The sequence below is a fragment of the Synchiropus splendidus genome, chromosome 16 (assembly GCF_027744825.2).
Source record: "Synchiropus splendidus isolate RoL2022-P1 chromosome 16, RoL_Sspl_1.0, whole genome shotgun sequence".
Classification (NCBI taxonomy): domain Eukaryota; kingdom Metazoa; phylum Chordata; class Actinopteri; order Syngnathiformes; family Callionymidae; genus Synchiropus; species Synchiropus splendidus.
The window spans coordinates 15,622,794-15,635,394 of record NC_071349.1 but is presented as its reverse complement, the minus strand read 5'-3'; the positions used below and the strand labels follow the sequence as shown (position 1 = coordinate 15,635,394).

Below are 12,601 nucleotides of genomic sequence, written 5' to 3'. Positions count from 1 at the left end.
ATGTTTACGTTGTAGCATTAGCTTTGACGCTAACGTCCATGAGGATTCCCCCAGTTATTTCACGTGAAAAACATTTGTCTTTTGGCTGATAGTCCTTGACACCTTCCACTGCTTCAGCTGACCCGGCACTCTGGACCCAAGTGAAGTGAACAAACTAGAGGTCGGCGCCGGGTGAACTGAAGTAACTCATTTCCACCTGACACTCGACTCCCTGCTAATGACCAGAGCCCCGCGGGCTTCGACTCCAACCCACTTTTTTTTAAAATCCCAGCAGCACCTGAGGAAAAGTGCTTCTACTCAGACACCTACTTCCTGTCAGTCAGCGGTTCCGTCTGCTCCGAGTCATTAGTCTGGGGCCTGAGTCAGCCGAAGCTCAGCTGGACGACCAGGCATTTGCAGCACACCTCAATAAAACACCTGACCACCTGGTCCTCAGATTAATCTCAGCAGCTTCTAATAAAAAATAGATTTAACCAAAACTCAATCTGAGCACCTACAGGTCCGACTCGACGGGACGTCTCCATTCATGCTGAGTTGAAGGTCTGTGAGATGCAGGAGGTAATTAATCACTTCTGCGCTTCTTCCCTCGTTTCCTCTGATAAAAGCAGATTTAAGCAAATTTATTCAGGGATTATTTGGTGACTACATTCTCCCTCTCTGATCTTCACTAAGTTTCTGAAAAGTCAAGCGGCTCGTGGGCTATATTCCATTTTTAAGAACAAAGTGTGGCAAACAATGAGTTTGCGTCTCATAAACATGAACTCAAACTGTCAGAGCGATCAGGGATGCTGCGTTCAGGTGCTGTCAGATCGGCTCCAGTGATGAATGTTTGTCAGATATGTATTGACACCACTGCTCCTTTGATCTTTTCCCGTCAGGGTTGCCACAGCAAGTTCTCCACCTTGTCACATCCCATCCTATTATGTCCTCAATAACCGAATTGCGGACTCTTTCCTCATTGATTCACTTTCCTCCCGTCCCAACAGTTTTGGTCAAGCAAGCTAACGTCGTCCCCAAACTTCTCCACATGACCTGTGCCTCCTCTTTGCCTCAAGCCTCGCCATTTTGACACACGCTGTTGCTGCCGAGGGAGCTACGAGACTTGTAGCCTGTTACACTTTTCTTTTGTGACTGAGCAGAGCTCTATTCTTCAGTTTCAGAGGCTCACAAATGCGACATTCCCACTCTGCTTTGTCACAAAATTACCTCTTGTTCTATCCCCAATAAAGTGCAACAAACAACAAAGACCGCTGTTTCTGTATGTAACCTAAAATGCTACTTTTACCATGGGAAATAATGGGAACTGTCCTGATCTGTTCCAGACCCCCAAAATTTGGGGTGTAGCCTGAAAAGATGTCAACAGTGTGAAGCACCCAGCCACACTCTTTAGCAACACTTTCAGTGTGTTTACATCTGAGCATTTAAATATGACAACATCAAAGTCACACCTGTCTTTTCAGTGGACAATGACAACATCAAAGCCACCTGTCTTTTCAATGGAAAATAAAGGCACGTCTTGGTCGTTAGAATCCGTAAGAAGCAACATTTTATTCACAGGAATTGTAAAACACAAGCTGCCTTATCATACATTTATACAGTTTGAAAATTCCTGTACAAAAAATCATCTTAAAAAATATGATATGAAACATGACCTCACGTTTCGGGGGGGTAGGAGGTTTGGTAATAGTCGCTCCACGAACCAAAGTTATTGTAAAAAAGATGGTCAAAATCATCCTTGAAAATGATTAAAAAATCTCATGCAGCATCAGAGGGGGCCTGAGAGTCTTCAAAAGGAAAACCAAACGTCCTGAAGGGAACATTCTGGAGAGATGTTGTGAGTTTTGGCTGAAGGATGCATGAACGGACCAGTTGCTGCCTTGAACAGTCAGGAGGAGGCCACAGTGTGTCGCTGGCCTGCCATCGGTCATGAGGTTCTGTCAGTTGCTGCAGTATTGGAATGCATAGAGGACGCCACGACGCCCCTCTGGCGAACACCTGTTCCGTGTTGAGGCGGAGCACCTCCAGTCTCTAGAGAACCAGAAGCTCATCCTCCTTCTACCAAGAAACCCCCCTGCCACCGAGTCACAGGTACGACAAAGCTCCCTTATAAACCCCTTCTACCTTCTTCTCAGCTGATGTCAAGTGGGGTACACTGGTGCAGGACACTGAATACCAGTCATACCAGTCGGCTATAATCTGGTCGCACTATTTTTACCAATGCGCTCTGACCATAGCGTCAGCTGGTCATAAGATGGTCAGCACAACATTGTCGATTAGCCGTGTAATCCAACGGAAATTGTTGTTCAATCTGGCCTCTGTAACGGCCGACCCAGTGCACAGGCAGTTCAGTACCACAGGGGACTAAAAAAAATCTGTGGAAAGATCCAGAGGTTCTGTGCCATTGAGAATTTGCACAAACCCAGCAAACCCCCAACAAATTCTTTGGATTATCTGCTATTTGATGTCAACGGCTAGACTCTCGACAGGACGTTTGCATGGTGCACACAATACATTCTCACTCCCAAGGTGTCAAATGGCAGCTATTTTCCAGTGGACTGGATGGTAGTCGGAAAGGAGCGCCACCCCATGGCTTAACCACAACCCCCACGCTGCCCACAGCACCAGGATATGCCAGGGAATGCGACAACACGCTGCGTGGAAGGCCAACTTGGGATTGGACATCTTGGTCAGTAAGAAAGCTTCGGTGCACAGGTACAGCACCTGGTTGACTGGTTGGTTTTACTGCCCCAAAACAAAATGGGCAATGTTTGTCTTTTTAAGCAAAGTCAGCACCGGCCAGTGTTGGTTCTGTCACTAACTGCAAGGGTTTCTCCTTTCACATCACCCACTTCAAGAGGTGTCGCCCTTGACAGGCCCTGCACTCATGAGGGACAAAGGGCATGTTGATGGGGGATTTGTCGTGAGTGTGAGGGGACAACAGAGGTATTGGATCAGGAGTAAACTGCAACCAGTGACTTCACAACAGCGGAACCAACAGCTCCAAGGCCCATCGCCAGTCATCCACTACAAATGGATTGCTGAAGTAACCTTGACTGCAAGTTCCTAAATGCCTTGCTGAGCCTGTTGAAAGGTTGTAACGTAGTCAGCCTGGGGCTAAACACTACTTGACTCGGGAGTGTCACATCTCTTGAAGGGTCACAATGGCACTGCCTATCTTACAGGTCAGTTGTGAAGCCAGGTTAAGACCAGGGTTAACCTCTACTGCCGATAACACCAACACCTCTTTGTTACCGCACACACACACCGAGGCACCAGAGTAAAAAACAAAAGGCTGCGTCCAGAACAATCAGACTCTCCGCCACAGTGGCCCTCTGACATTTTTTGGTGTAATCTCATTTCAGTATCAAAAAGCTTCAACAAACATTGACAAACGCGTGCGTCGCTCTTCCTCACAGGCTTCGATAAAGGCAACTGGAGAAAAAAAAAAAACATTCACAGAATCTTGATTTGCCGTCTGACGGTAAAGCCAGCTCTTGATGACAAAACAGTCCAGTTTGAGTTAGAAAATAAGGCGCAGGAGGCTGAATGAGGGTGAACGCTGAGGTTTGAAACGAGGGAAAAGGCAAAATATCGGAGCGCAATAACATTAGCTTATTGCTATTTTCTTTTCCTCTTTATTTTCCCTTAGACGGACATTTGTACACACCACGTCGTCGTATAAATACACTTTACAATGCAATATAAAATATCTTTTTCTCAAAAGTCCAGGTGTCCTTCCGAGACCTGCACCGTATGAAAATAATAAAATAATGAAAAAAGGCACTTTGGGGTTTAATCTTGAGTAAGTGACGCCCGCTGCGGTCGAGGCCGCGGCGCTTGTGCTCACGATTCGGCCTCCTCGGCGACGAAGCGCAATCCAGTGTCGCTGTCAACCGTCCTTCTTTCTGTCACTTCCTTAACTCTCTCTGCATCGACTTTCTTTTGTCCTCACACTTCGACTTCTCGCGGCCCCGACGTGCTGATGTCGAAGCAGGTCACCATCATGACTCTGGACTTGCAGAGGTTGACGCAGAACTCCAGCTCCTCCGTTACCTGCGCCAGGACCTCCAGGTACTCGGCAGACTCTTTGTCCAAGCTCGGGTCCACATCGACTGTCGTGGAGAAACCGAGTTATTATCGCGAGAGGTGAAGTTCGGGTCGAGGACGTTTCACTTACACTCTCCAAGCCACTTGCTGGGATCCATCATCAGCCGGGCCTTGGTGTCCTCCAGCTCCTCCAACAACACCTCGTGCTTCGCTCTCAGTTCCTTCACTTGCTGTTGCCGCCGCTCTAAGATCTTCAACTTACTGTTAAAATACATCAAACCCTAGACAGGAATGATAAAGGCTTGTTAGGTTTTGGCTACACAGGTGCTGGGACTAGGATACTGAACAGGGAGAAAAGAGAAACCTCACCTTGTCAACATCCTGGAATGGTTGCTGGAAAAAAGAAGAGAAAGAGAAAGTTTAGTGTCAACATCTTTGATCTAACCCTTGAATGACAAGCCCCACCATGATTTGCCTGTTTGAAATGACCATTATTCCACAAAGGTTCATGCTACCAGGGTAATTCAAAGGCAGTTTGAAAGCAGAGAACCTGGGCTTTATGCTCATATGACCATCGCTATGAAATGCAGGACAAAAAGTGGCAGAGGCGCACATTTTCCACAATCCCATGGCCACAAAACCGAAATACAAACAGAGGAATATGTCAGGATAATTTAAATGGTCTTGAATTCTGCGAGTAAATCAAACACCGATTTAAGGTTTTCAATTAACAAGTCCCAGTCTGGCGTGGCTCAGAACTTGTGGGATCTGTTAATGACCCGCGCAAGAGGAGCTATAAAAAGCCACCAGGCGCTTGGAGATGAGAAGTGCTGCTGAGCCGTTTTGGGAAGGTGTCGGCATCCACGCATTCATCACACGTCCTCTCAATCCCCACCACTCCATCTTCTTAAGTCTAACAACCTCCCTAACGCGTCCTCACAGAGCCACCATCAAGTCATTGCTCATATCTGAGGCCATCAACCCTCGCCTGCGACAACATTTAACATTCTAAAAGGCCCACGATGCCAAGCACGGGGAATTGCCCAGCAGATGCTCTGGATTTGCGGAAGGAAGGTCAGACGTTCCAAGACATATGATTCCTGTCTCAATCTTTAAAAAGAAACTGGGAAGAGGTGCCTTCAGACATTCCCACAACGTGTCGAGATGTGAAATATTGTTGGGGATTTGCCAAAGATCCTTGATTCAGACTTGGCAGTGACCGCTCACCTCAGTGGCATCTTCCTGACGGCGCCTCTGTAGCCGTTCCACATCGTCGATCTCGTACACCTTGATCTCAAAAGGCTCCTTCAGAGGTCCAGACATAGGAGGCAGGTCCACCCACTGGCCTGTGGTGCCCAGCTTCTTACCCAGAGATGTGGTGTCTGGCAGGGGGGCTGGAATCAGACGTCTTCTCTGGAAACCTGCAGCACGACAGATGTATAATGATGTGAATTGACATTCCCTGTAAGATCTCTATTCCAATGACGGCTGCACTATTTAGATCACATTTTACAACAACACAAAATGAACCAAGTCTCCCTTGTTTAAGGCAGGCACTGGCTCTTGGCTCCTCCCACCCACCCCAGTGACCATAGCTTGGAGTACCTGTCCCTGAGGGGACCCAACACCTGACCTCCAGATGGGATGGAATCATCATACAGAACGCCAGCTGAAACCATCACTGTTTAAGGCATCTGCTATTCCTCAAATTTGGGCAGGTCTCGGAGCCATTCAATTTTGACTCAGTTGGACTCACAATTTTCAGACAGATCTTGTTATTTCCAAGAGATCCTGGTCTCTCGTATTCTCTCACATGAATTCCACAGCTACTCGTCTAAGGATCCTAACAGGGCCTCCTCTAATGGTCCATCCATCTTGTTTGATCATCCCACACTTGGGGTCTTCCAGTTTGAGACATTCATTATCATTGCTCTGCATGGGCACTGAATTATGCATGCGGTCGAATTGGAGGAAAGAAAATCCAATGAAATAACAATTTGTAAACGTGATAAGAACGGATTCATAATGTTTGAAGCCCTGAACGGCTCATTTCCTCTCAGAGCCAATTCATTTTGGGACTCGGTTTTGCTGCTTGACGAGTGTTTTTGAGCAGATGTTAATCTTGGTCCTAAGAGACGACTGTGAGTTTAATACCGGCAGATTAAAACAGGCATTTCCAGATAAAGAACCGAAGCCGAGATTATCCCGGCCTAATCATCAGGTTCTGAAATAAGAACTGAAAAAACACTTAATCCAAGGGGAACTCCGTGATCGATCATCGCTGTGTTAACCTGCTAAGATTACCAGCCAACACATTTTTATCATTATTAAAAGCCATTCTATTCTATTCTAATCTAATCTAATCCACCATCATACCAACCCAGAAGGGACACAAGTCTCACAAATGGCATCGGGAAACAAAGCTTGTATTTTGAAGGTGCCTCGTGGGAAACTCACACTCACCGTTTGTTCTCTTCTTGGGATTCTTGGCCGTCTTTGTTCTGCATAAAGATGACATGCCGCTCTCGCTCATCGAGTCGTGAGCAGATGAGGCACTGCCCGTGGCCTCGCTGTCACGGATCATACTCTCGTATCCACTGCTTCCGCCACTGTGGTAGAAAAGAGCCGTGCGGCCCATCGCCGGTGGCAGCTCCCCACTCAACACGCTGCTGTTGTCGCTGCCGTGGCCACTGCTGTAGCGCTGAGGCCGCCTAGGTGCTGTGATCTTGCTATAGGGTGAAGGCAGCATGGCTATGGGGGATTTGTCCTCGCTCACATTCACCCCACTGTCATTCCCACTATCAGAGTCTCCTGAGCCGCGCTGGTGTTTGCCTGTTAAGCTGCCTGTTGCCAGCTCGCTCACCCGACTGTTGGCGGCTCGAATGGCCTGCTTCGTGCCCATGATTGTTCCTCTTCCAGGCTTGTTGCTGACTGAAGCAGTTGTCCTGGGAGCTGATGTCCTTCCTGATGGAGGAAGGTTGGCATTCCTACTTACAGCAGTGGCCAAAGATTTGGTGGATGAGCTCAGACCCTTGGAATTGTTAGCCGACAGCGACCGTGCCTTGCTGTTGTTGACAGCGCCTACTGATCTTGGATTAGCAGAAACTTTAGCCGGTCCTGTTTTGTTTGTGTTCGCTCCACTGGCCGATGCTGGGCATGTGGCTATAGGAAGGCTGGACGAATTGGGAATTCCAAATCTTGGAATGGACTTGTTGGATTTGCTACTGCTGCTCCCTAGACTCGCGCCACTGTTTTCCCTACTAAGTGCTGCTCTTGAACCTGACAACGACAGACTGTCGCATCTCTCCAAGGACAGGTGGCTGCCGTAGTGCTGCCCAACAGCTCCTCTTGGTCCTCTGGCTTTCAGACTGGAGGTCAGTTTGGCTGTGTTGAGGTCAGATTTGAGACTGGATTTCAAACTAGAGTCTGCTCTGTGACATGCCTCCAGCTCATCTTCTGATACAGCTGCCCTTGATCCGAAGGTCCGAACTGCCTCAACATATGCTGACTTTAAGGCACTTTGGGGCAACAGAGTCTTGGTCTTATGGTCAAGACTGGATTTCCTCACTGGTGGTGGCGGTGGAGGCGAGGTGCAACCAGGTTTTGGAACATTGCTAGATTTCTGTGAGCTACCCTTGTTGCTTTTCCCCAAAGATGAGAACTTAAGGCTTGTGCTTGATGCTATAATATCCTGGCTACCCTTGTTGTCTGTGGAGGAATGGATAACGGGCACAGTTCCCAGTGTGGTAGCCCCTCGTCTCAGCTGAGGCATTCTGCTGGGGGGATCGGATTTCTTGCTGGCTGGCTTCTCACAACCATCAACCACCCTCTGAGATGAGGTAGACCCCTGCACCTTGGGTGGGCGAGGTATGCTGTTGCAGCTGTTGGATAGTTTGCTTGAAGAAATGCCACTGGGGGGGTTTCTAATGAACCTGCCGGAGTCCGGATACTGAGATTCTGAGTGGTTGTCTATGCGTTGCCAAGGATCGTCTTGTTTGTCCCTCCTCTGTGGTTCTCTACCACGACTGCTGCTGCTGCTGCTGCTGTGAGAGATGGATGAGGTAGGCTTAATCTTCCGTGGAAGACTGGAGTGAATCATGGAAGGGCTTTGGGGAAGTTGGGAGGAGCTGACAGAGTGGGCCTTTGTAATGCTAGATGCGAATCTAGGGGAACTTTTGGTTGACTCTGGGGACGGGGGACACTTGGTCAAGGACAGTTTGCTTGAAGCAGTGCTATCACTGTCTTGTTCCGAAAAACTACATCCACTGTCATTCAAGGAGTTCTTGGCATCTCTTGAGGAGGGAACGCAATGAAACATATCCAGGGAGTCAAAGTAAAAACCGGCCTCTGCTCCCATGTGTTTGGCCTGTGGTAGAAAAACATCTGACGAGTGAGCTCCTTCACTCTCCGAGGTGCAGACACTGACTTCGCTGAGCCAGGAGGTGATGGAGGAACCCCTGCTCTCCACTGCTCCTTCCTGAGGAGGGGTGTTCATACCTGCCTCCGATCCGCTCATGTTAGAAGTGTAAGCGTCAAATTCATCGTTGATGCTGCTGATGATGCTGACAGGTCGCGAGCCTGAAGCAAGAGCTTGGAGTGAACAGTCGCTGTTGAAGCTGATGATGCTGGAAGGCCGACCTTGGTCTATGATGCTGCCTATGGCCAGCTCCTCCACCACAGTGAACACCAGCTCATCCTCTCCATTCAGTTCCACGGGCTGCTGCAGTGTGACTGTAGCTCTGAGGATGTCTCGATCGAGACACCGCTCCCTCAGTGTGGTGCGTACCTGGCACACCTCCACCGGTGCTCTCAGCATGGGTGGTGTGTATGTGTCTCTCCGTTTTACAGCTTGGTGGCTCATTCCCACCGGGGGCATCCTGGTGTTCGCCCGTTCCTCTTTTTCTGAGTCTTTCGTTGTTGCTTTCTTGTTGGCAAACACCTTCTCCCTCACCACAGGCTCGGAATTAGGTGCTATTTTATTTGTGCTTTCCATGACCAACTCTTTCTCCCCATCAGCACTAGTCCTGCAAGTATTTGGAGCACCTTCTGAAGGTACTGACGGCCTTACTGGGCTTTCAGGCTTGCCTTTAGCACTGGAATTGCACACAGTCTGTGTGGGTGCAAGTTTAGGAGATTGTTTTGGTGAGAGTCCATCACCGCTAGCTAAAGTCTTTGGCGAGACTGGGCCTTGGATCTCACTAGATTTGTCCGTTTTGGGGCTTGCCTGGCTACGTTTGACCTCCCCAACGAAAGCTGTGGGTTCCTCACTTCCATCAATGCATTCCAGTCTCTCCTGCAGTTCAGCAAACGTGTTGCACTTGAAGAACTGGTCTCTGTCCAGAGGGCCGTCCTTTGTGGACCTCTTTTTGTTTAGAGATGGAATGATTGGGACGAAGGCAGGGGGGCCTTCGTTGTCACTGAGTTCCCTGTCGGAGATTGCCGCTCCACCGGGGCCCACGTATATGACGGTGTCGCAGGACTGTTCGCTACTGGACGAGTAGTCTGGGTCGTTGAGCATGGGAGGAAGGTCGGGGTCCAGCGCGACTGTCCGTGGATGGAAGGGTCGGAGGTGAGGCGGCCGGCGAATCCTCCCCTCCTCGCAGGAACTCTCACCTCCAGATGAACTTGATGCATACTGCAAAACAAGAGGTAGTTTTCAGAACCTGATGGAATGTAGGAGCATTGAATTGATTTGGGAGAAGAGGCGTCACTCAAATGTGAAGGAAAGATGGCTGTTGATGCTTTAGGGAAGGTGGGGGGCTTCGTCTGTGAAGGGCACTTTGCCTTTTTTTCTGCAGTAAATACACCATAACTTTAATGAACTAGCACACGCCTACTTGCTTGTGAGTTCCACCGAACGCCCACTTTTGTTTTGGAACCCAGCAGCTTGTGCTTCCAGATGCTTTCTTCCCAAAGTAGCATGTAAATGAAGGAGCTGTCAAAAACAGGTTGTGGCAACACGACATCAACATATCCGCCTTCCAACCTTCACACTTGAAGGTCTGTCAATCACTTCCTAACCACCAGTGAGACTCCTCATCCCATGTTTCACTGCGTACAAGCCTTCCTTCTGTGGGGAAATCAATTCTTCCCACAATTATTAATCCCGGAGATATCGCCGGTCAATATCTGTCAAAGGTTAAAAGTGCACGCTTACAAATGAACAGCAATGACGAATAAATCGCCGCGTGTGCAAGACGATAGGAACAAAGATAAATACGTTCCGAGGGTTCAATACCTGCTGTCACGTCTGGCTAATTATCTGCAGCGTGTATTTCCATAATCCAGATGAAGCATCACACAACTCCTCAGACGGGGAGTGTGTTGCTGCAGTAACATTCACACAGCTGAACATAAAGTAGCATGTGTACATTAGCAAAGCTCAATTGTGCTCTACAATCATTTTCACAGAGGAAGTGGATCTGAATTGATGCGTTGTGAAGTGCAAAACATCTGTAGCATCTACTACATCTGATTCATCGTTGTGACTCCAGTTGCTACAAGTAGGAAGTCTACACGACTCACAAAGACAAAAGAAACCACAACCTCCTTTGAATCTGATCCATTCCTGTGACTCAATCCAGGAAGTGGATCCAGCCCATTTAAATGAAAGCCTGAGATCTCAGCCCCGTACAGGAAGTGGAAGTGATTCATGAGACTGTACAGTTCAACCAAGTCCTGAAGTCCCGTCCTGGTTTTTGAATATGCAACGACGCCTCCGACACATCTGCGCGAGTCATAGCGAATGAAATATAGTGCAGAACATCCACAAGTAATTTTATTCAGGACAGCGCAGTCGTTCTCCCATTTATCTCTGACTCATTTTCATTCCAGCGTTTCAGTTGCTGTATCAATAATCACTCAAACTTTTATTTTTCTGGAAAATTAAAAGTCTTTTGTGACAAATGATGAGTGAGATGCGCACACGCTTCATTTAGGCAACAATTATCGCTCATGGATCATCCGAACAGACGACGGCATTAGACTGAGAACAATTACGGACATGAATAATCATTTCGGCGACATCGTTCACGCTGCCAAGTTTGGTCTGGATCTGTAACTAAAGACGTGAGTAGATGACAGCCTCTCGCAGCGGCCTTACCTTGGATTTCTTCTTCCTCATGCGGTGGATGCGGGAGGCCAGCTGGATGGTGTTGAGCGAGTCGGTGTAGTTGGCGGGCGAGTCAGAGATGTGCGCGATCATGGTGGTCCTGCAGTTGATGTTGCCCAGGGACTCCCTCAGCAGCATCGTCAGCTTGCTGTCTCTGAAGACAGAAACCACCACTGTGACACAGCTCATTCATCTTTAGACAAATCTCAGATGGCTGAGGAGAATATTGAGGTCAGGCCTGCACCTCCAGTTTTAACGTTCTCTCGCTCTACATCGCGGTCAACAAGTGCAGACTTGTCGGAATTGAAAGTGAAAGGGAACAATGCTCTCACCTGTAGGGAACGTGCTTGGCTCCGTTGGCCAGCGCCATGATGACGTTTCCCAGTGCGTTGAGCGACAGGCAGGCGCCGCTGCCGCCGTCCCGCGTCTTGCTCAGGACCTTCTCGCAGCTGCCCAGGTCGATGAGGTGCAACCGGCTCCGTCCACCTGACACTGGAGAAGACACCACAGAAGTAGGTGAGCTGCGGGAACGCCCTCATTCGTGTCCTGACAGTGGAGGGTGGAGTGACTGATGTCGCTCGAGCTGATGACAGATTTATCACCCTGGAGTGACGTCAGCAAGCTTTTAATCCAAACACAGTTTTCTTAGTCGGATTTCACTTTTTAAAAATTCAATTTTTTATATTTTGGACAAATTCACCAGGAAACACTTTCAAAATAGTTTACATTTTTGGTAATTTCTTACGTTTTTCATGTATTTTTTTGTTCATATTTTTGGTTTTATTTAGCATTGTAATTCACATTACCCTGCATTATTTATACATTTTTTCATCTTTTATTTAAATACATTCTGCTCATTTTATTTTATATTTTAACTCATTCTTCATACATAAAATATACTATCTTATATTATATTGTATATTTCACTGTTTTGTTGAATAGAAATGTACTTCTTGAAAAGAAATTCTGAATTAATTAATAAAAAAATAATTTCATGTTAACTGGTTAATACATAAATTCTGGATCAAGTTTAAAAAGTGTCCCTGTAGTGAGAGCAAAGATTGAGCTACTCACTCCCTCCCTTGCCGCTCTTCTCCATGCGGTACTGGTAGATGTGCAGGGTGAACAGCATGTGCGAGTTCCTCCGGTCGTCCTCGTCAGCGTCCGGCCTGCTGGTGCTACGTGAAGAAATGGCGGCGTCCAAGTAGAAGGCGGCCTTCTCTGCAGTCGGTGCGCGAAGCTCGCTCTGGTTCTGAAGCTGTGGGGCACAGGGGTGAAGGGTGAGCTGGAGAGTAAGGAACTCGTTGAAGCAGCCTCAGCACGTATTACCTGCCCATTAGTTTGGGTCTCAGGGGCAATGAAATTGGCAGAGAGAGCCGGGGAAAGGGAAGGTAGCGGCGGCGCGGGAGGAATGAGGTGGTGGTGATGCAGAGGAACGACAGC

General features: G+C 48.1%; 1 protein-coding gene across 4 annotated transcripts in view; it reads right to left on the bottom strand.

Moving 5' to 3' along the window:
• Positions 1-1,422: 1,422 nt before the first annotated feature.
• The window catches only part of kif26ab (kinesin family member 26Ab), a 68,160-nt gene continuing 56,981 nt past the window's right edge, over positions 1,423-12,601 (bottom strand). For 2 of the 4 annotated variants that reach the window (XM_053844708.1, XM_053844709.1), the window contains exons 9-16: positions 12,233-12,416; positions 11,491-11,650; positions 11,150-11,312; positions 6,511-9,682; positions 5,275-5,468; positions 4,417-4,440; positions 4,178-4,328; positions 1,423-4,112 (exon numbers count right to left, since the gene is read on the bottom strand). In XM_053844708.1, the coding sequence (XP_053700683.1) occupies positions 3,949-4,112; positions 4,178-4,328; positions 4,417-4,440; positions 5,275-5,468; positions 6,511-9,682; positions 11,150-11,312; positions 11,491-11,650; positions 12,233-12,416 (4,212 nt within the window). In that variant the 3' untranslated portion in view covers positions 1,423-3,948. The remainder of the gene's footprint in view (positions 4,113-4,177; positions 4,329-4,416; positions 4,441-5,274; positions 5,469-6,510; positions 9,683-11,149; positions 11,313-11,490; positions 11,651-12,232; positions 12,417-12,601) is intronic. The other 2 variants (XM_053844710.1, XM_053844711.1) reach the window with 2 other exon arrangements.